Consider the following 23,305-nt stretch of genomic DNA (forward strand, 5'->3'; position numbering starts at 1 on the left):
GAGGAGAGGGGAGAGGAGAGGAGAGGGAGAGGCAGAGTAAAGGTAGGTGAGGAATGACAGCACTGCAATTTTCACAATTTGATGGCTAATTAGAGGGGAACTAGAAGATGAAGGAGGAAACAAGGGAGGACCTTAGACATGACAGACCTATAAATTTTGATTGCCATTACAATTTACGTTAATGCTTGTTTTATTAGTTATGATGAGAATGGTTGACATACAGGATATAATAATAAGGACAGGAGAATTCCAGCACTATTATTTTATTAGTTCTGTGACCAGTGTACACTTACCTTTGCCTCACAGTAAACTGCATAACGTACTCATTGTTCAGTGCTTGTTTATGCTTGCCTATTCAATGTTTTCTATCAAACATCAATTACAAAATGATTTTTCCTTAGTATAAAACAGAGATTTCCACAGATTCTTTGAGGAGAGTACTGACTATCACTCCAGCCTAAATTCCTTAAGAACCTAACAGTGTTGTCAGAAAAGAACAAGACATGAACAAGATTTACTGAGAATTTGAGTAAGTATGATTGATGACAATTTCTACAATGACTAGGGCAGGGAGGAAGTTCCTTTTCCAAGCTAGAGAGTAAGCAGTAGAATGCACCATTTTGTTACCAGACCTTGGGAATAGGTACTCTTAAGAAAAAGCCCTTTGTTTAATTGAAGATCAGTTATCAATAGAAACAGCGTGACACAGATCTTTGTCTCAAGTGAAATGCCCAATCTAGGTGTATCATGCAGAAATCTTTGACTGACAAGTTGGCACACTCTGTCCCAGCCAGTTACCATCATAGGGAACACTGGGGAGGAGAGCTGGGAATGTATGCTGCCAACACCCATTCTTCAATTGTAAAAAAAAGACTTCTTCTCAAGTTCAGACATGGCCACACAAAATCAGTATAAATATCCTGGCAGTAGATGTAACTACTGACCATCCTCCTTTAGCATTTACTACTAAGTCTACTTGGACTCAGGGACACACTTTTTTACAGCAAAGCACATTAATGACCGCAAAGGTATCACACACTCTGCCAATGGGAGACAGATGAGTCTGCAAGAAACACAAGAGTCCACCTCAGTTCTAGTCCAAATGTGCTTATTCAGGATTATGACGAATGTGCTTTTCCCCAACAGTTTCCAGAAAATCTTGAGTCTATGACCAACTCCTATGGAAACAGAAGCCAAGCCCAAAGGACAAATCTGACAGGTTTTCCAGATGCAGGCTGTGAACAAACAGGTTTCTCAGTCTCTGTTTCACTTTTAACTGCTACTATGGGATAGGAGTACTGTGAAGGTGATAGCTAGACAAATCAATCCTAATCCCAGTTCTTACTGAGTAACATCTTTGTGCTTTTTTGTCAGATTTTTTTCACATGCCCACTTCTTCCATCGTCTAAGTACTGCTTTTACCTCTTTCTCAGGTCATCTGCCAGACTACTGCATTCATTTCATACAAACACTTCTTAAAAACTTGCTTATTTTATGAAGCCCAAAACAGAGTTACCAATGAATCATTCCTTTTTAAATGCAGTGAGGCATGCACAGCCCTTTTCTTTCATGCTATGAACTTTTCATAAGTGGCCAAATCATGTTCTGTCATACTGTCCACCATCATTTCATTACTCTCTGATGTTCAGATATAATTGGATACATATAATCTACCAATATTTAGATGAAACCAGCAAAATATTCAGGATTGTAGAATAAGTAATAACTATTTCAGTTAGCAAAATGTTTTTAGTATGCTATCAGTACTGTTATTTATATTGACGTACCTCTTAAATATTTTGGATAAAGTTAAGGAACATATTTTAGTAACACAAACCTTCAGTATCAGTAATTGCAGGGCTGTTCTGCTGTTTTTTCACCCTCTAATCAAGAGACAGCAGCCAAGGGTGAAGCACCCAGTTACTCTTTCTTTCGAAGAGGCATCCAGACAGCTCTGCTCTATTACTTCTCTCTCTGCTAAAAATTTCAAGATACTCGTATCTCTACACACTCACATTGAACAGTTCAACTTATCTGAATATCTAAAATGTCTCACATCATCTCCAGATAAAAGGTGACTGTCTTTACTTTTGAAGAAATGGTCCTTTTGAAGAAATGACTCAACACCACGGAGAGTAAGGGAAAGAATAACTATTCCCACCAAAGATCAGGACTGTTCTCCATGACTTGAAACACTAGTGCCTTGTGGAGCCTTCATTAATGATTAGTGACAGAAGGCAGAAAGACTTGATTTCACCTGTATCTAACCCAGAAAAGAAACCCTTTCTATTCAGGTATGGACCTAGCCAAAGCGATCTATGCTTTTGTAATCCCATGCTTGGATCAATCCAATTTGCTCTTCCTTGGTCTGACCCAGATGCCACTCCATAACCTACAGATGGTTCATCGTACTGTAGCCCATCTGTTAAACAGAACACAGTAATGAGAATACATCACACCAGTATTCCTCACTTCCCTTTGGTTTTCATTCTAATCCCAAACACAGCTGAAGGTCCTGGTACTTTCAGTGGTCCATGACTAAATCATCTAAGAGAAGACCTCTTCTTTCTGTTTCTTGCAGAAGATGGACACAAGAGAAATTTTATGCCCAAAAGCATTAGATTCAAACCTGAATGTATGGGACAGAGATCTCCTGGCTTCTACCATATATTGTGCTTTGCTGTGTTTATGTTCTGGCAAAAGATTCACCCTTTCTTGTGGGTACTTTAGCTACCAATGAAATCACCATAGCACTACATTCCTAACTGAAAAACTATACCATGTTGCTTGTAGGTAAATAACTAAGACTGGAAGGAGAAACAACTGTTTTGAAGGACTTATTAAGTTTAGCATATTATGCTTCAACACTACAGCATATAGAGTAGATATAGTAAAAAAAGAAAAAAAGTCTTATAACTCCGAACTAATAACACAGCAGGATTAATAATATTCATGTATAAAGAAAATTCTTTATATGATATTGAAATTTGGGCTTCCTTAATGAAAATAATCCCATGAAATCAGCACAAGTTTGACACTTCTATAGGAGTTGTGTATCTGGAATAAAAGTACTGTCCTCTGAGAATTCATTGCAGTGCAAGAGAATTTTTAATTATTTTACTAAACAGAAAGAAATTAAACCCCAGCTTTGCCCTTAAGGTGGTGTTCTTCTGAAAATACACTTTTTATGCAGAAAGGTGATCCTATTTCTGAGGAAAAGGTGGATGATAGCAAAACTGTTAGCCATATTTCTGGGTGAAATCTCGGCTGTCTTGAAATTTTTTAACATTGAATTCCACTAAGCAACGCTATAAGCCCTGAAATTTAGAAGAGTGAAATTTTAACGCATTATTGCATCTAATTGCTAATCACAACTCTTTGTTTTGCTTTCAATTTATTTCATTCTCTACTTTTGTGAAGCACAACTTGCAGAATAAGAAAAGGCTAACAAATGCTCTAGAACCAATCAATGTTACAAAACTAATAATAATACAATATGAGCATGTAAGCTTATGTAGTCCCTTTCATGTAGAAGTATCCCAAGGCACTTTGTAACAGAAACTCAATAAGGAGTGCAAAAGTGCTTTGTCAGATAGGATAAGCCAGGGGAAAAGGGGGAATTAATTAAGCGTGGATTTAAATTTCTCAGCCAACACAGCATTTAGAACCTTGGTCAGAAAAGACAGTGGTTCCAATATCGGTATCCAGGGAACACAACAGACTATTTCAGTCTTTAATTCTTGAGGAATGTTCAATAGTTTTTCCAGAATAATATGGGTATGGGTAATAGGAACGCAGATCATAGGCTGCATTTCCAAAAGGCAGCCCCTGCCTCTCAGAATCACAGAATCACAGAATTTTCAGAGTTGGAAGGGACCTCTAGAAATCATCTAGTCCAACTCCCCTGCTAAAGCAGGATTGCCCAAAGCACATTACTCAGGACTGCATCCAGGCGGGTCTTGACAATCTCCAGAGAAGGGGACTCCACAACCTCCCTGGGCAGCCTGTGCCAGTGCTCTGTCATTCTCCTCATCTAGTTTTTCATAAACAAATAGATTCATAAAAGTTGATCACCTGACTTGTATGTTGATAAAGCCACTTGACTGTGGAGATATCTAATATGGAATTTGGTCCTAGTAGAAATTACAAATACCAAGTTACAGACTAGGCAATGGCTTTGTTGGCTGTTTAGCTCACTGTTTTAAACCAATGTATGTTTCTTTATGGAGGTAGTCCACACCTCTGTCAGAGAGAGTAATCTGTTACACAGTATTTCCTAAAATAGCACGTATTTCACAGGGAAAAGCAAAATTACTTGGGAAAAGCTATAGTAATTGATAATGCATAAATTACAGCTTCCCTGATGTTGCAGAAACTTGCACATTCTCTATTTTTCAAACATTTTTCTCTTAGGAACACATGGACCGTCCTCATTTTTGGATGACTGCCTCTTCGGATTAATGCATCCTTCTGGTGCATAAATTAGGGATGCACAGAGGAAAAAGGAGAAGCACTAAATCTCAGGAACCTGAAGCCATACAGAAAAATGAGGTTCACAGTAGAGCTGAATGAGTGACTCACCACAAATAATTTATCCAAAAAGTTAGCCTCTGCTTCTGTTCATGGAATATCTATAAGCAGCTTATAATGTCCTCAGTTGTATTATAAAACAAAACCTTAAAATATGGTATGTCTTCACTGCAAATAACTTCCTGCATATATTTCATGTCCTATCTTAAGAGACAGTGGCATTTTGATTGATCAAATAAATCACATGATGATGTTTCTGTTCCCTAGATGGATGAACCAACAAGCACATACTTCAGATGCCTGCTGTGGTTAAGAAAGCAGCTCGGTAGCATGTGATGAAAAGTGAATGTAGGCAAAATAAATTAATTTAAGAAAAACTCCTAAGGGGTTTTGCAATAATGTTTTCAGTGTTTGCATTGCTGTAGTCCATTGTAATTTTCATTAATAGTGCTAGGAATTTGCAGCTAACAGTAAATATTTTCCTTGAGGGACATAAAGAGTGAACTTGTCCCAGAGAAGACTTTAATATGATGGTACATGTTCTTTTTTGAAGATTTGGTACTGAATAATATAACAGTCTCTCCAGGGTTTGTTCTAAGTTCTTGGACCACTTATTAGGAGTTGATGCACACATTAGTAAGATTAAAGTAGTAATGTTAAAATTCTACTAGAGTATTGGTGATCTGAAATATCCTTGCAGAATTTATGGTTTTGAATGGACTGCAATGCTTTATGCAAATTTGAAAAGTACTCTCTGCTACTTCATTAAAATGTGGAACCTCGGCAAGTCTTTGAGGAAGAATGAGCTGTTAGTGCATTTAGAATTCACAGTAGTATACAGAGACTATCAGTTCTGTAAAAGCCATCTAGCAAAATCTTATAAAGTTTAATATATCTTAGCATGTTCAGATGTCAAAATACCATAATACTTATTACAGGAAAAAGAAGACTGAAGATGAATCAGAAACTAGACTCTTTCGTTTTGTGCCCTGACACAGGCTGAACATAAAGACAGCATATCCGAATCCTGCCCACTTTGCATTACTTTTGATCATGCTTGCATAATTATTGCTAACATTTTGCTTTTATTTTTGGTATATTTAAGTGAATATACATCAAGTACCCTTTGTCAGATCTTTGCTAAATCTTTACGTAGTGTATGACTTGCTGGATTGTCTATTTTACAGCAATACCATTGGTATTAATTTATCAAAATAATCAGAAAATAACATTGAAAAAATAAACAATGTGAGTTCTTACCTGAGTTCTTGAGCTATGGAGTCCACTTGAACTGTTAATAAAAGCAGGAAAGAATGAATTAGTTTACACTTCCAGACTTGTTCTGTCTGCAACCTTGCACCTGCCTATCTGTGATGACAGAGGAGCTGCTATCAAAACACAGGTGATTATTTCATGCTAACCACAGGATTGTAGCTACTAGTGGCAGGCGTTAACTGAACATATAATTCTCACAGCTTTTTTAGGATGCGTAAAACCTGGAATATGATGTTCAATGGAACAATAATAAAAAAAAGAAAAAATAAAAGAGAAGGCACTTGTTTTTACTGAAAATAGAATGACAAATCTCTGCTTTTTCTGAATTTTAATTCAATTTCGGAATGATGAAGACTGATGTTTACAAATACCTACCCACACAGGATATACAGCATATTGACAAAGCCAACAGGTGGTTCTAAGGATTACACAGATTGCACAGGCAACTCTTGTTGTTCCCACTTCTGGAAAAACGTCCCTGATATATTAATCCCTATAGATGTGTGTGCATGTGTATAAAAATACAGAGAAAGAAAATCCATGAGTTTTAAAAATGTGTTATTAGCTTTTTGAGTGGAAAGGTTATGAATCCCCTACTAAATGCAATTAAAGTCTGCTAAGCCAGATAGACTGTGTTAACTCACAGTCCTGACCACAGAGAAGACACGCTCTCATGCTGAGGTGCGAATACCTTCCTTATTCAATAACTCTGCTCAAGCCTTCTTTTAATTTCAGAGAACATTACTGAGGGATGTGTCAAACATTTCATATGACAACGTCTATGTTTTTTAGAAAGGTTTGTCTGTATTTATCCTGTTGTCTGCAGGTAGTTTGTGGCGCTCCCACCCCCTTCCTCTGTCCTATCCTAAGTGAAGTCTACCACTTCTCACCCCTTTGGTCACTTGAAATGAGAGAGCTAAGCTAAAGCACACTTTAATTTTTCATTCTGACCACAACTTGAAGCTGAAGGCACAATATAAACAATCCAGAATTACTAAGTTGTGACAATGAATCAAATTAGTCTGTTTTTGCACAACCCCGAGAGTGCACAATTCACAGCAAAATCAGAGTGAAGGATAGGTGCTTTGCACCTCTGAAAATAGGCATAAGGAAAAATGTTCACAGGGCAGGCAAAACTTTGACATTTATTTTTAAGTATCTCCATTTTTCATTCGTTATCAAGAGTCACAAATAGTGTTACGAATTAAAATAAAAAGTTATTTTCCTGGAAGGGCTGTATTGCTAGTCAATCATGTTTTCCAGATGTTGAGATCATTAAGGGCCTGTTTATCTCTCAGTACTGCATTTCCATCTGTTCCTTACAAAAAGAGAGGAATAGCTGGGAAATACAACTATGTCAAACTTTGCAAAATGAAACACCAGCGTCAGCACTTAAAAAAAGCACAGGGTTCTCCTCTGCCGCCTACACCTGCACCTTTTGATTAAAGTAAATTTACTTCTGGACCATTTACGCAGCTAATTTACAGATAATTAATGGCAATAGACAGTAAAACATTCAGTTGGCTAAGACAAAGTTTTGCAAGTTATTTTCAAAACATCCTTTCAATATTGTCTAGCTCTGCTCCCTATGGAAAATCTTTGTTTGCATAATAAAAAGCATAACCTTTATTTTCTGTGAGAAATAGCTCAAAGAAAATAGCGTACAGTAGATTTTTTTCTGCTTTTCTTTAAACCATAGCTAATAACATTGTGGCTCTTAACGCCAGCAGTCTGTGTCCTGCCTTGATTAAAAAAGCAGCCCTAAGGAAGCTACACACTCTCTTACTGCACATTAGGGACTGTGCACAGGAACTATCATATTTCATGGTGTGCTGGGCACAGGGTCGTGCAACGTGCTTGCTAACTCACCCTTGATTCCTTTTGAGCGTGTGCGCAGCTTTTTATTTTCCCCATCTGCATCCATCTGTAATATTAACACAAAGTCTTTAATTCATTCCTTTTGCCATTGAGAAAAAAAAAGTCTCCAATGCTTTTTTTTTTTTTCACATTTCCAAAGGCTAGACAGTAATAGGAAGAAGAATAATCATGCCTTATTAATCTTGTCAAAGAGATAAAAAGCCATCTGTGAATATCTAGTAAATACCTAGGAGATACCTTTAATGATACAGATTTGTTTAATAAAGTGATGGTTATGAGTGACTCTAAGGTTTAATGGCAAAGTCTACAGGTGTTAGCTGAAGGCATAAGGTTAGAAACAGCAGTGCTCTATGACTACTGCTTTCAGCATCCACCTCCTGGAAGAAAACGTCGCAGAAAGTCACAGTGCCTGCAGGTAGTCTGCATTATTGCTGCGACTGAAGCATATCTTAATAGCTGTGTTGCAACCTGCATTTCTGACAACTTCCTCCTTAAAACGTGAAACCCTCGTGCTTGAACGGGCATAACTGCACGTGTACAGCTTTGAAATACTTCACCACTTAATCAACTACTTCTTACAGAAGTTTTGGTCAAAGAGACAGTTACAGATATGTATGGGGTTTGAGGAGAATGTATTGTCCAGGTTTGTGTTTCACGTTAAAAAAACCCACCCAACCCAAAAAAGCCAACCCCCGGAAAGTCAGCTGTTGCCTTAAGATTCCTAACTGAAATAAGAGCGACCTTTCAAGATCAGCTGGCCTCATGACACTTTTGGCTACATCTGAAACAGCACTGGCAATATGCACCTTCTAGTCTTGGATCTGGCCCAGACCCATAATTATAGGGGCAGGTTTTCAACACGTGGATTTTATTACAAACCCTTGAAAGTTAAAAGGATTAAGAGTTCATGTTCTGGTGTGAAGAGCCGCAGTGACATGCAGAAGATTGTACAACAGTGTAATTTTGACCATGTCCAGGGAGAAAAACTCCTCTTCTTTTGAAAAGTGACTCTTAATTTTTTATGTAAGGGAGAGACTCTCAGAAGGAATTTTTGTCTAGGCAAAATATCAGGAACTCTGGAATTCTTCTTCAGCTTATGGTAGTATCTTGCTCTCTATCTTCGCTTTGAATCTCAATTTCCCTGTTTTTGAAATGGTGATGATCAAACATACTGTGGACGAAGCAACTCCCATGTGCTTCTGCAGACCAATATGCAGGAATAAATGCAGACACCAGCATCTGATTTGTATAACTGTGTTGGGCAATAGGCAAATGCATTTTGGGATACCAGAAGTTGCCTATGCCTGGCATCTTTCCCTGCAAAAGGTCGCAAGATAAAAAGCAATGTCAACAGAAGATCCTGTCTATTATTTCACTCTTCCTTTCACAGGATAAGCAGAACTGATTTGCCCCACTGAGGGAAGATGCAAGAAGATTTGTGCCTTCTTCCATTTATAGAGTTTGAATATCTGAGGTTGCTTTATTTTTAGCTTTATATGACTCAGATAACTGAAATGTTTTGAAGTTCTTATCTGAAAGATTATTGCAGAATATGACAAAATTGTCCTGAGAAAGAAAAAGAGTAAAGTCAGCCTTTCTAGGGGAGAAAATAATTTCCTGTTTGTTTTTTTTTTTTTTTTCTGTTTGTTGTTATATATGGTTACACATTGCATACAGCTGCTGGAATCAAAATACCTATTTTCAGGAGAGACCACAAGCATTTGAAAAGGGTACTCGTGTACTTGAAGAAGTCTAATTCTACAACACGGGTTAGTGATATCTGAAATGAAAGTATAAATTGAACAAAATACATCTCAAAGACAGACAATGATATCTTTTCTCTGTTTAAATTTACATCCGATGTTGATTATTAGCAGAGAAGCAACATAAGTGGTTTGTGTTTACGTAGTGGGGCTGATGGCAACCTTTACTTGTTACTATCCTTAAAACCTGGGGAACGAGTTTTTGCAATGTGACTGCAATGGTAATGGGAAACATGGCTCTGTTCTCTGATGCTGAGTTGTGATTGAAGGCACTGACCTGCCATAGACTTATAATAGGGGAGCAGGTGTGGCAATGATGGACTTTAATTTCCTTTAATAAACCTTTTATGTGCCACACTTTTACTGCCATTCTATGCTCTCCAAGGTCCTGCACATAATAGGTTCATTACTTTTGATTACTATAGTCTATTGAGACAAACAACTCCAGAACACACTATATATTATGTTCAGTTAAACCAATATAGACTATTTATCCACTGTGCATTATTTCACCTGCAACTCTACAGACAAAATTAACAACAGCTCCTGTAAGCTAAAACTATTAAAACCACTGGTACTCCTTTGTCATCATTTCATAATAAATACCACACCAATCACAGTGCTGCTCTTTTAATTATGAAACAAAAAGTGTCCACTGCTTCTACTGAACAGCAGTTACTTTGGTCTAAATAGCAGGTTGCATTGTGATGAATATTTAAAAACTGCACAATGAGTGAAAAGCAACAATAAAATCAATCCAGGTGATTTTTCTATTGATTTTCCTTCCTTGTAATAACTTGAAACTATGAGAGATGTTTAATCAACTCAAACCTAAAATTTATAGGACTATAATATGTGGCACATACCACATATTGAAATAATCATCATGTCTGTGTTGCATAAAAAACACCCTAAGTTACAAAAAGTCCCTTGCATTAACTTGAAAATTATACAAAAGTAACAGAATAAAACTGAGAAATATTCTAAGTGTGTCAGCAAAAAGACCTCTCTTGCTCAAAATTTAAATGTAATATCTTTAGGTAGTTCTTTCAGAGACTGACTGATACAGAAAAAAAGTAAACAAAGTTTCTCACTTCTTATTTTTATCTACATATTGATTGTTTTTCACGAAATTACAGCCACAGATGGTCAGCAAGAAGTATCCAAACTTTTAAATCACCCATGGAACATCAAAAGAATTAAACTCTAAGTGAGAAATTCCATCCAAAGCTTTTAGAGGTAATTGTTGTCAAGGTGTTAATTTGAGAGACATATCTTATTACCGACATGTACTGTAAAGGTTTGAGGGATTCTGGAAAGTGCTTCATGCTCCCAAAGCCGAGGACGGTCAGCCCTCCCTCCAGTAGGTATGTTGTTTTGAGACAAGGAGCCATAAGGGATAAATGGAGTGGTCATGTCTGCACAAAATCCTCACATGATGACTTACTACTAATTTTTTTATCGCCACGACCATCAGGTTAATATCTAAGTGCTTGCCAGGAAAATTTTATTGGGAGTTGCAGTCCTGTATTTTTTAAAGGCACAGTTCGCAGAAATAACGACAAGCGAACAGTGGAATTAATTGCAGTTTATCTGTGCGTCCTATACTTAGATTCTCTGATTTGATGAGTTTAAAACCCATCAGTACGCCCAGGGTAAGTCAATAACTAGATCCCAGAAAACTGACTGGAGTCACCGACGATACCTCAAATTCTGCTTGGCTGAAACTGGAGTAACTCGCTCTGTGACTGCTGCAGGGTATTTGTGTTTCTCCAGATGAATTTACTGGTGGAATAGCTGCAAGCATACTTTCTGAGCAAACTATTTTGGAGTTCCTGGCTGCAGAAACCAAATGTTACTTCTGTTTGTACCATCCCACTGCAGTCAACGGACTCGAGAGCAGCACCTGGAAATACTTCCCTGAGCGAGAGAATCGGGATTTGGCTCTGAGTTTGGGTTTTTGTGTGCCTGGAGTCTATCAGTGCACATGTGCATGTACTGATATTGTGATGGGATCCAAGAACATGACTAACAGCTGAAAATAGGGCACGTGCAAAAAATGATAACAATAACAGTAGTAATAATAACAACTATTTCAGTTTACTTGCACATTTTTAATTCTGAATTTCAGAAACTCAATTGATACAACTATCTTGGTAAGATAGTTTTACAGCACACTGCTGTGAAATAAACTCTGACTTGGGGAAGCCAGTGCTGCTGAGATACGTAAGGGTGAAATCCAACTCCTGGAAAGAGTTAATGCAAGAGCCGTACACTTCCTAACTTCTGCCATATTCTTTGTACAAGCTTGACTTTCCTGGAGTGGATTTCACACTGCTGGAGTGTCAGTCTGCTTCCTTTTGCGTAACTCGCTAGAGAAAAGAAATCACCAGATTATCTAGAGGTAAAGATTATAAAAGTTGACATTTTGTTGTGATTTTCCAACTAAAAGTTACATCTGATTTTCAAAATGAAACTTGGCAAACAACTTCCCTAAGACAAACCTTAACTGATTTTGAGAGGTTTGAAAAAAAGAATAGCTTTTCTCTACTATTTTTAATATGTAAACTGCTCAAGTTTGTATAGAGGTAACACCTACATCTGTCACCAGACTAATGAACGTAGCCAAGAAAAAAGCATAATCTCGATGACCTTTAAGGCACAGAAATCCACCCCCAAGTCTCAAACACAAGCCACAAACTTCAAAGTTGAAGTCCGACCCTGCTAAGCACTACAGACACGTCTGTGCTGTACTGTGCCCCAAAGTGACTTGCCACTATGTGTGCCTCTCCCTACAATGAATAATACCCTCAGAGCACGCTTTTCAGTGCTTTTGGTACTCATGTTTTAACATTTCTTTTCAATAACTCATTTAAGAATCTAACACGTTAAAAGGCAATATTGCCAGAAAGAAAAAAAAAAAAATTTAATAAATCTGAAAGCAAGAAGATTTCCCACAGCCTGTACAGAAATACAAAAAACTGTTTTGCTGTCTCTGTAGATATTTGTTCTGAGAGCATCTTTCTGATATTCTACGATAGCTTTTTTTAGTATGAAGAATTAATGGCAGACTGACTTTGAGAACTACGGGGTGAAAAGTACATAAAGCTTATATATTCTATTACTGGCAGTAAAAAATAGACAAAATTTTTAGGAACATTTTTTGTACTGTGGTTTAAAGTTCCTTGTTCTTCTTCTTCTTCTTCTTCTTCTCCTTCTTCTTCTTCTTCTTCTTCTATTTCTTTTTCTTAACAACATGTTCATGGCCAGGAAGGAGAAAAAATATTTACAAAGTAGGTGTTTTTAAAGACTATTACTGACAATATGCTTTGTTTTGTGATTTTGTTTATTCTTAACGAAGGAGTCATCTCATCTTTATTTCTGAAACTTTTACTTTAGTTTACATAAATTCTATTCCTGATTTCTCTAGGAAAAAGTTGAATAACATGGAAATAATTGGTTCAGATATATTAATTCCTCAGGAATTAAAATAAGTAAGTACATCTACTGCATGCAAACTTGAAAGTATGTTTACAACACATATAAATCATCAACAATTTGGCATTTTATAGCGCTGTTGAATGGTATAAATATTTTTGAGAAGTAGATGTTTTTTATATTGAAGTCACTACTTGAAAATATGCAGCGACAAAATAAACCTTAAATCAGAGGCAAGCTTGAATAGCTTTGTAATGAGGATAATTTATTCTGATTCTCACTTCTGATTTCTGAGTTGTCACTGCTGTTGTATACTTCATCCATGCAACTTTGCACAACTGGCAGTGCTGAATATAAACCAAAGCCATATGTTTATGTCCTTTTGCCAAACGACTACAGCAAATAGTTCTATTATTCCCTTAGGTAACCAACGTGTGCCAAGTATTTCTATTAGTCTGCTTTACCAAGGCTTCAGAGGGCAGAGTCACAGCTTTATGAAATTAAGGGGCAACTGCTAGCTTTTTAAATTTAGAGAAAAATTATGTAGACTACTATGCTGAGATGCAGCTCAACACAAGCTGATGTGTGACCCTACTTTCTTGAGGCTTTTTTCTTGAATTTTTATTTTTGATGATGTAGTTCAATATCTTGTCGCTATTTCATGGGCTACTATGTACTAAATATAATTTTTTTAGGAGAAAGAAAGTGTCAATATTCAAAAAGAAAAGAATGCTTGGACCCCTGGAGATCTTTTACAAATACACCAAAGTTTATATCCCACCCAAGTGACGTATAGATAAAAAACCACAATAAGTGTTATAAAAATAAAAACACAAATAAGCTATCCCCCTCAGATTAAATTTAAGCAGTGCATTATGAAATATGTTCTCACTCCTGGAGTCATATAGATTCAAAGATGTGTTCCTGTCAGTATGTAACGCTAATAGAGTGTAGTTTTGAAACTTAAAACCTAGAATTTCTAGGTGTTTGCAAAGATTTATATCTTTTTCAGCAGTTCAGTGTTGTTATACCTGATTGTTGAAGACTGCTGTTCTTAAAACAGCAGATGCTGTGCGAGAAAAATAGTCATAATGCACGAGACACTACACGTGAAGCCCCATAGTATTCTAGTACGAATATAGAGATATATTTTGACTCACATTCATTTTTGTAAATAAATTGTCCCACCTTTGCGTGTTTCCGGGTGAAAATATGTGCAGATTCCAAAGGACCGAATTCTTCAGTCAGCCCAAGATGTCTTGCCCAATTTAGCAGATAATCCTGAAATTCATTCTCTGTAAAAGAAAACCACAACAAAACAACAAAAGAAAACCAAAACCCAGCTATACTAAATAAAATGTAGATGAAACTGGACACTGTTTAAACTAAATGGGCAAATAATCTAGGTGCATTTTTTTCTTGTGCATTTTTTCAAAGATGTGGTATAGAGGCATCAATGATGCTTCTGAAAGGCAGAAAGAATAACAGTTTTTCTTTTGTTATGGTACTTTCTTTATATTGTTAATGACCTTTCCGATATCTTATGGAACGGACTTGCTGTTAGAAAAGTTTTTCTTCTTGCACAGACAAAAAGCCGCAGTTTCTATAGGTAGAAATCCTTAGTCAAATATTTTTACTGCATCAGAATGCCTTTGACTGAGTAGAACGGTTCAGTACATGATGTGAAATAAAAGAGAAGCATTCTAAAATATTTTAATAGTAGCAGAAATACTCTCAGTTTTATTTTTTTCTGATTTTGAATATCAGAGTTTAAAGTTTGGCAGACTGATAGTGTTCTCACCATAAGCAAAGAGAAGGAAATCCTTGACATTTCTCCATGCTCAATTTTTATTCCTTTCTGTGAGGGAACTCCTGCAGTAGTAACAGGGAGGGAAGAAGAGCTGGAGAAGTGTATATCTGAGTGTACAATACTGAGGGTCTTGTATTCAGAAATAATAAATACCCGAATCCTTCAAACACTTAAAGTTGTAGGCACTTGCAACCTGGGAAAATCTGACTGTGAGCAGTTATTATAGGCAGGCTTTATTTTAGCCTCACTCCTGCCACTAGTGACCCAAATATAAAAACTTTACTATCACTTGCAACTTCAGAGGTCCTTTTCAAATAGTACCCAGTTCATTTAGTAAAAAAAGATCTATTCATTCAACATATTCCAATTATGACCAAATTTGCAGATGAACTTTTGGAACTTGAAGGTGAAACTTCAACTACTCATTTAATGATGTCTGATGAAGTCTGGTCAGTAAAATTTGTAATGTTATGTTTCTGAAACTGAACATGCTCACTCTAAACAGATTCTCAGGGAAGCTAAAGTTTACTGAGTAACTAATTTCTGCTTGAGTCTCCATAGATAGAATATTAGTTGCATCCCATCAATAACTTTTAATTAAAATAAATAAGCTTTTATCAAGTAGCAAAACAGACACCAGATGCAATGATAAAGAAGGGAGAAAACACAGAGCAAAACAGGCCAGTACCAAAAAGATTTTCTAAGCGGTTTTCTATCCAATATGTTACTGGAAAAAGATGTTGTTTATCCTCCAAGGCCTCTTTCCCCATTATTCTATTTCAACACCCATGAAAAAATACAAAAGGAGTCTTCAAGCTTTCTACCTGCCTTTTCCTCTTTGTTCAAAACACACTAACCTAAAACAAAAGATGTCTGAGAATAGCTGCAATGGTGAACAAAGCCCTTTCTAAACCCTAAAACTTAGTGGCTTTTTGTCTAAAATCCTATCATGTTATGTATTTATTAGCAATATATTTTTCATTTATTTTCTCAAAGATTGCCAATAAAGAACTAAATCACATAAGGGAGTAGCTGTAAACCCTTTGAGTTCCCTAATGTCAAACTCATTAGCATCCGAATAACCACACAGCAGCACATCATCTGCACAATTGCAATTTTTTACTACTTTTAATAGCGTTTCTCAAAGGGCTCATTTTCAACTTTCTTCAGTGGTTAGTTGGTTCTCTGGGGAAAAGGAGCTTCCTGACGCTCACAGCTTCCACTCAACAACCAGGCCGTTTGCTGTCAGAAGCATCAGCCCTCTGCCCTAACCCCATCTGCTGTCTCTCTCATCCTAAGGGACCGAGAGTTAAGGCAGCACAGCTGAGATCCACTTGGAAAAGTGCACAAAGGACAGGAAAATATACAAAACTTTTCACGTTTAACTTTACATAATAAGGTAATACATTGAAAATTCTCCTTTTAATAAAAAGGGTCGGGGCTGGGTCAGGGCTGGGGGGGAGGTTTTAAAATTGTACTGGAAAACTCCATGCGGCAGTGCCATTTGCTATTTTATTCCCATCTGCCTTGCCTACGACACCATCAGCTATCTTTGTAAAGCAAGAGTGTTATACTAGGACAAAAGCAAGAGTTTATATAAAGCACAAAACCCCAACCCCTCTTCTCCGTTTAATTACAACAGAAGTTGCTGGTTAGTAAGTATAAATGTGCTATTTTCTACTTCTTTCACACAACAGAGTGCTGGCTGCCATGCAGCTGACTCGTGGGTGAGTACCCACATTTGAAGATTGGGTGTTTCATAAAAAGTCTAATACAATGTCATGCATCTGTCATGTTATAAACAGGGTGTGTAGGATTATGCTGTGTCACGGGATGTGACATACCCCTAATGGAATATAAGCTATGCGTCACCCCTGTCCACAGTCCAAGGAGCAAATTACATTTCAAATGTAAGTGCTGGGATCTGATACTTCAGGTAGCAACCACGACTTAGTGCTGATTTCACAGTAACATCGAGATCTTATTGTATAAGTTACTGAGAAACACTTTATTTTAGTAGATTTTATGAATTATAAAATCAATCATGGGCCAAAGTTTGAGGCGTTGCAAGAAGTGCAGATAAAAGTCTGCAATGCCAACTGGAAAATTAAGATCTCAGCCTCAAGAACCCATAAAGAACATCTATCTACGTTGCCGATAGGCGGCCTTGATGGTAAGATCATTGTTGATGGAAATCAGGTAGAAGCAACTTATTTATTTGCAGGCAAGGTTCTTTGGTGGGATCACTCACAAATCTTCATTTGGCCAACTCTATTCATAGCTTGCATTAACTCATTTGTCCGTTTTAGTAAGGAATTCAAAAGGATTTACAGACCGCAAATCATGCATATACTTCAACTCCATGTATGTCTGAACAGAATTTTTTAATCCTGAACTTAAAGTTTGCCAGCCTACAAAGAAAACCTCCACCCTTTTCAACCATCACCTCAATTCAACTAGAATAATAAACTTTATAAACTCACAAAGATGGAATAAATGAGTTGCTTGATTTGTCAATGTGGTGGTTTAGTGAAGTCACCTGGAACCTTTGAATTTGCTCTTTGGTTTATAGCCATTTCCAGTGCAACATGATTTTGTACTGCCTCTGAAGTGCCATCCTACTGAGATCCACGAGTCATACTGGGATACTGACGTGAATTGCTGTTTGGGTCCCGATCATCATCATCAGATGTGTGTGACAAATCCCTTCATGCAACTATTCTTGTTGGCCCATTGTTTATGGGGAAAAGTCCACTCATTCAGGTCAGATTACTAGAGAGTTCTTCAGGATTTAATAATGAGAAAAGACAAATTCTACAGGTAAAATTTGTCTCACTAGAAGTCTGAGGTTGTTTTCTCTGTCAGAATTGCAGTACACAAGGCTGCACTACATCTGTAAAAGACCCCTAAGAACTTATTTTAAGCATAATAGATATCACTTCCAACGCATGAATTTTATTTTCTCTAATTTACCACATCACTGGTTGATATATTGCAAATACGAAAATGAACGATCACAACAGTTAGTGATTTATTAACTCAGAATGGAAGTAACAGCTAAGGAAACAAAATCTGATGTGCTCTCCATTATGATCCCTGAACATTTTTAGTGTTTCTACAGTGAGGATGATTTCTTTTTCTCAAGATAAAATGACCCAACATATTTAGTATTTGAAAAAAAATAACACGAAAGCAAAAGATGTCATTTCAAATGAGTGAAGCTATATTGACCTCTGGACTGCAGTTAGATATTTATCCTGGACAGGCTGAAGTACATAACTTTACATATGAAGCTCTGCACAAATTTATCGGTCACCTCAGTGAGACCCTTAAGTGCATGTGTAATGTTCAGCACATGAGTAAACAAATTAATTTCATTTGGCCTTCCCGTGCTCCACTTCAACATCCTCACTGCAGTATACATGGGCAGTCTTGGAAATCTGAAGGAGGTTGTCCGGAAACATCATTTTTATATAATTTGAGCTTCAGAAAGGAATTTCCTTGGGGCAGAGTACTCCTCTTTGTACTTGTTTTATGAAGTGCAGAGTACACATGAAACAGAATTATTGCTGCTTTAGCTATGTCATTTTGTTTCCCAAATATAAGGCTAAACTTTATCTTACTTAGTTCTACCCTGAGATGAGCAGGACGTCACTTTACCAGTACAAGACAGCCTTGTAACACAGGCGGTTGTCCTTCTGGTACCTGTAAAAACACATCCCTTGCACTCATCCTCTCTTTTAAACACAAAAGTAATACCGATGCCATGTGCAAGATCATATTTTGCCTAGCAGAAGGATTTAACTTTCACCTGATTTAAGCAACAAACTATCCCTCAAAGACGCCTGAGGCTTTGCTGTAATTAACATAACTGCATTTAGATGCTATTCATGACCGATAATTCCAACACCTTGTAAAAAAAAAAAAAAAGGTTGCATGCTGTAAACATTATAAACATATTCAAATAAGCTTAACACAATCTGCCATGCTTATTTCTGCCTAGATCATGGACCAGCGAAATGGTTAATGCAAATGGATTTATAATTTGCTTTGGGGGGCCAGTTTCTTCTCCTTATTTATTAGCCCAGCTGATGGGGCAGATTTGATGAGGCACTTCTGGAATAATTGAGTCATCACACAAAGAAGGCTGCTAGCATTCAGAGTGGTTTTATCAGCAGCAAGCAGGCCTGATTACTGACAATTACACTCTGATCCGGTGATGGAGGAGAAAGAGCCAACGAGTGGGAAATGTCCGTGTTTCTATCCAGGAATAATTTCTACATTCATTTTACATGCTAAGTGTTTCCTATCTCTGCATAATAAACTGTAAACAGGAATAGATGGCACAATGTCCCTTAATATTTCCTGGTAATGAAGACACAAATGTACAGTGAGTGCTGATAAATATAGATGAAACATAAGCTATTCTCTGAGTCTGTATTGTTACCTTTAAAATAAATGCATTTTGGTGGTAAAAGCATAATCATAGCTAATGCAAAAAAATGACAGAAGATTGAAGCTGTCCTTGTAACTACACAGAAACTTTGTAAAAGTCCTGTTAATCACCACTGCTCTAGAGGCTCATAAGCTGAAGGTGATATACTGGAAAGAACATCATTTTGTTTCTCAATAGTCAACTATGTAGGAACTCCTTTGCTTTGACACAGTAAAGGAGAGTAACAGCGGTGACCTCCATTAACACTTCAGGGATAGAGCACATCTCAACGTGAAACTGAAAAACAATGAAGCTGGTCCTAGAAGACACCTTCACTATGATAAATTCTCATTTCCCTCTCATCAGCCTTAAGATAGTTTTTATAATGAATAATAGAGCCAGACCATAGATTTCATGAGTTGTGTATAGCAACGTATTATTGCCTTTAGGACATTAGTTTTTTTTAGCAACCAAGATGCTGTAAAATGTCAGTTATTAACAAAATGCTGAAAGCAGAACTTTGGAAAAATCTGTTTCTTCTCTGACTCAGGAAAAAAAAACATGGAAACAGACATGCCGAAGAGCTGAAATGTGATTTTGTGTTTGTTGATGGGCAATTATAGATTTCAGCAGGAAAATGTTAATGCCCTAGTCTGGGGAGTTTTTCTTTTTTAGAGTTGATCAGGCATGAAACGCTGAATAATAAACTTCTGCATGCTTGTTTATTCCTTTTCCTCTTTTTCAACTAATTCATAGCTTCAAAAGAACTAAAAGTTATTCTCTGTTCTCCTGCGGTAACTATGGTAACTATGTTTCATTAAAGTAGCCACTTAACTTCAAGGCCTGTGCTACAATGATATGCATTATTTAGAGTAAAACCACACCATAACAACCTTATGATTTCAGAGCAATTTTAAAAGAAAGTTCAAAGAGCATGCGTCATTGACTCTGGAACACAGGGTTTGTTTTCTTTTGAAACATGTTTACTCTTTTTCAGCCCGGATGACTTTTCCTGCATGGAGTCATCTCTGTTGTGAGGTACTCTGTGGGGGGGGACCGATACTGACTTCAGCAAAAGATGACCGTGCTCTGCACGTAGAAGGGGTGCTCGGTAGTCACAGGATTGAAGCCACTGGGAGGCGTCCCAGCAGGCAGATGGGTATAACTAAGAGCAGTGCAATGAATGGTGGTATTTTAAAGACTCTGTTACAGCCTCCTTCAACATCCGGAAGATTCTGGTCCGGTGCTGGTATCGCCATACGCCTGGTGTTTAGCCGCCACTTTTACAGTCCTTGTGCTGTTACATGGTTTCCAGCAAGCTGGTTAGACGTCAATGGGTTTGAAGGACAATTTTATGGGGGTGCTGTTGTGGTTGCATTGAACTTCTGCAGAAGTGCTGGAGCTGATTAGAATCGGTAAAAGTGGTCGCTTCTCAAATACTTGCAGGCTTCATCTAGGTTACTGTATGCCATCCCTGCGATTTCTGACTGTTCCAGCCAAATGTTTCGGGGCCGATTTAATAGCCAGAATTAGGACATCGCAATTCTTATGCTGGACAAAACCCATGGCTAATTAGCTCATTGAACATTCTCTGACACGGAGTCAAAAGGAACAATGAACTAAAAATACAAACGATTTTTATAGAAAGAAATATAACTACCACTCTGATACCCTATGCATTCACCCTCCCCTTTTTAAACAACAAGCTCTCTTCATTAAGCATGACAGACATGTCCCAAGAAAGGGAAAGTCACACAAAGGGAAGAAGTGTGCCTTCCCTCAACATGCAAATCACATATGTTCATTAACTTCAAGAGTGCCACGTGAAGTACAGTCTGCCACCATCTAAAAGACTTGTAATGACCCTAACTGCTAAAGATAATGGGGCTTGCTCGCACTGCTGCACTGCCCTCAAGGTCCGGGGAACATGCTGGAGAGGACAGGGAAAAATAAACCAAGAACAAAAATGCTACCTTGAAACTCGAAATGAGGAAAATATTGACTAATATTTGTCAGATATCAAAATGTGCATTTCAAATGATCACGGGGGCGGACTTCCTGCCTGAAAAGGTTTCACTTAGCAAATGTCTGGATCAGGTGAGTGGAGCAAGGCAAAGGGTGCTCAGTCTGTTCAAAGTTCTGCTAAGCTGCAGTGGCACCGGGAATGGCGGTTTAAATCCTCCTTTCAGGGCCTTTTATGATTCTAGAGAGGGGCAAAGGTTATTTCCCAAAATTACTCCTGTCTGCTCTCATAGGCATAAACAGAAGGCACCGTGATAGAGGAAATAAAAGGAAAAAATGGGATTCTGGAACTCTCTTCTTCCTGCCTCTGCCACTGATCTATTCTGTGACCTTCAGCAAGTCTCTTCACCTTTCAGCTAAATGAGGATAACGACCTAGAGTGCTGTGAAGTGCTTTTGTGCATTTCTAACCATGCTTTAAGGTAGTTAATATTATTTTCATCCTCCTGCGTTCATCAATTTAATAGCCTGCTCATGCTTTCACTTCCTCTGAAACTCAACCCCATACTTCAGGAGTGTGCTATTACTTGGGATTTCCAAGAAAAAAATGTTTCCTCTTTCTCTTCAAGCTTTTATACTAAGAAAAAATGAACAAATAAAAAAGGACAATTCTGAGAAGAATGGGTACTAACTAATGCATGATGAATGGTGAAATAATTTAAAATGCATTTCTGTTCTCTTCTCTCTTAACGTATTAGGCAATCCAGAGGTAACTGCACTCTTGGCATGTCAGGTCTTTATCTTAAAAATCTGTTTCACTTGTTTTCCTATAAAAAGAAATATTCTCCTAGGAAATTAACTGTTTTGCTTTGAATGTTTTTGCTTTGAATGAAAATGCCAATAAGGTGTGTGTACCTATATCAAAATACATATATGTACAAATTTGAATGTGTATATATATATATTTGTGGTAACATTAAGTTCGAATACTTTACACAGCGAGTACTGTATTTAATTTAAAAGAAACTGAAAGAGAAAAGTTTCTTTCAATGTGAACATATTAGGTGGGTGGTGAGAAAACGGCCCGTTGTACCACTAAATAATACTGAGTTAAAAATAACGCTAGAGAAACATAGCTTTGTAATATTTTTTTATATTGGTAAATAATACTAATTCATTATCTGTCCTATCACAGTAAATTTGAGTTGAGCAAGATGAAAAAAATCTTCTTATGGAATGACATCTTACAAACTTTATCACTTTAAACACAGTTTCCCTTCAGGCTCCCTAGTGTAAGCCTGGCTCCATTGAAAACAACCAGAACACTCTCCTGGACCTCAATAATACGTGCTATTTGCATGTGGAAGCAGTCACATACACTCGGGATTAATCACGCAGGTACACAAAGATACAGTCCTGGCCAGAAGATCGTACAAATTAAGATGATTTAAAACTATTTTGGGTATGACAGCTGTAAATAATAAACAGCAGTTTAGAAATTCCAATATCACATTCATGAAATTCTGCTATTTTAGTTGATAGTTGCATCATTCTTGTTAAGTAGGCCTGTATCAGTTGTCTGAATATATATGTAATAGGCTGGCTTGTTGCTTGGGTGTCACATTAAATCATGGGTTCTGCGTGTTCTGTTGGCACCTCAAACGCCAGGATGTGTGCAGGCAGAGGGGTGGGCGCGGGGGTGGCGTTCATGCTCAGAGCGTAATCCTTTTTTTTATATGCTGTGCTCACCTACACCAGGAGACAGGTTTTTGTTTTCTTTTGAAAGGATCTGCATCATTCTGCATCAGAACTATGTCCTGATGCAAGAAGTAGTAGCTGTGACTTTCAAATAATCAGCCTCACTAAAGGCGCCGTTATGGCAACCAACAATGTTCTTCCTTAAATCATTTTGACAATGCATTTGCTGTGCTGCCCATAGACTTGGAGGGTGTCCTCACAACATTCAAAGCTGGGGCAATATTCATGGTTAAGAAAAGTCCAGAAGCAGCCAAACAGGTGTGTACTTCTCTCAAAAAAGGCCTTTTTAAATAGAAGACCTTTTGTACACTAGTTCTATCCTAGGCCCCTTTTAGGGGCCACACCTGAGAGAGAAAGTGAATTATCAATGACATTTTTTTAAAGAATCAGTGGTTTAACACTAATTTCTAATCAGATCCTACAGAAAGGAACAGCTCGCATGGCAGCTGTACTTTTC

General features: G+C 37.4%; 1 protein-coding gene across 1 annotated transcript in view; it reads right to left on the minus strand.

Annotated features, from left to right (window-relative positions):
* ST18 (ST18 C2H2C-type zinc finger transcription factor) overlaps positions 1-23,305 on the minus strand; it is a gene marked incomplete at both ends in the record, with an annotated part of 157,513 nt that overhangs the window by 43,795 nt on the left and 90,413 nt on the right. Inside the window, 5 exons of the mRNA XM_082499226.1 lie at positions 2,258-2,422; positions 4,075-4,133; positions 5,791-5,821; positions 7,675-7,729; positions 14,073-14,179. Of these exons, the coding sequence (XP_082355352.1) occupies positions 2,258-2,422; positions 4,075-4,133; positions 5,791-5,821; positions 7,675-7,729; positions 14,073-14,179 (417 nt within the window). The remainder of the gene's footprint in view (positions 1-2,257; positions 2,423-4,074; positions 4,134-5,790; positions 5,822-7,674; positions 7,730-14,072; positions 14,180-23,305) is intronic.

Source organism: Vanellus vanellus (genome assembly GCF_965231255.1).
Source record: "Vanellus vanellus genome assembly, chromosome: 2".
Classification (NCBI taxonomy): domain Eukaryota; kingdom Metazoa; phylum Chordata; class Aves; order Charadriiformes; family Charadriidae; genus Vanellus; species Vanellus vanellus.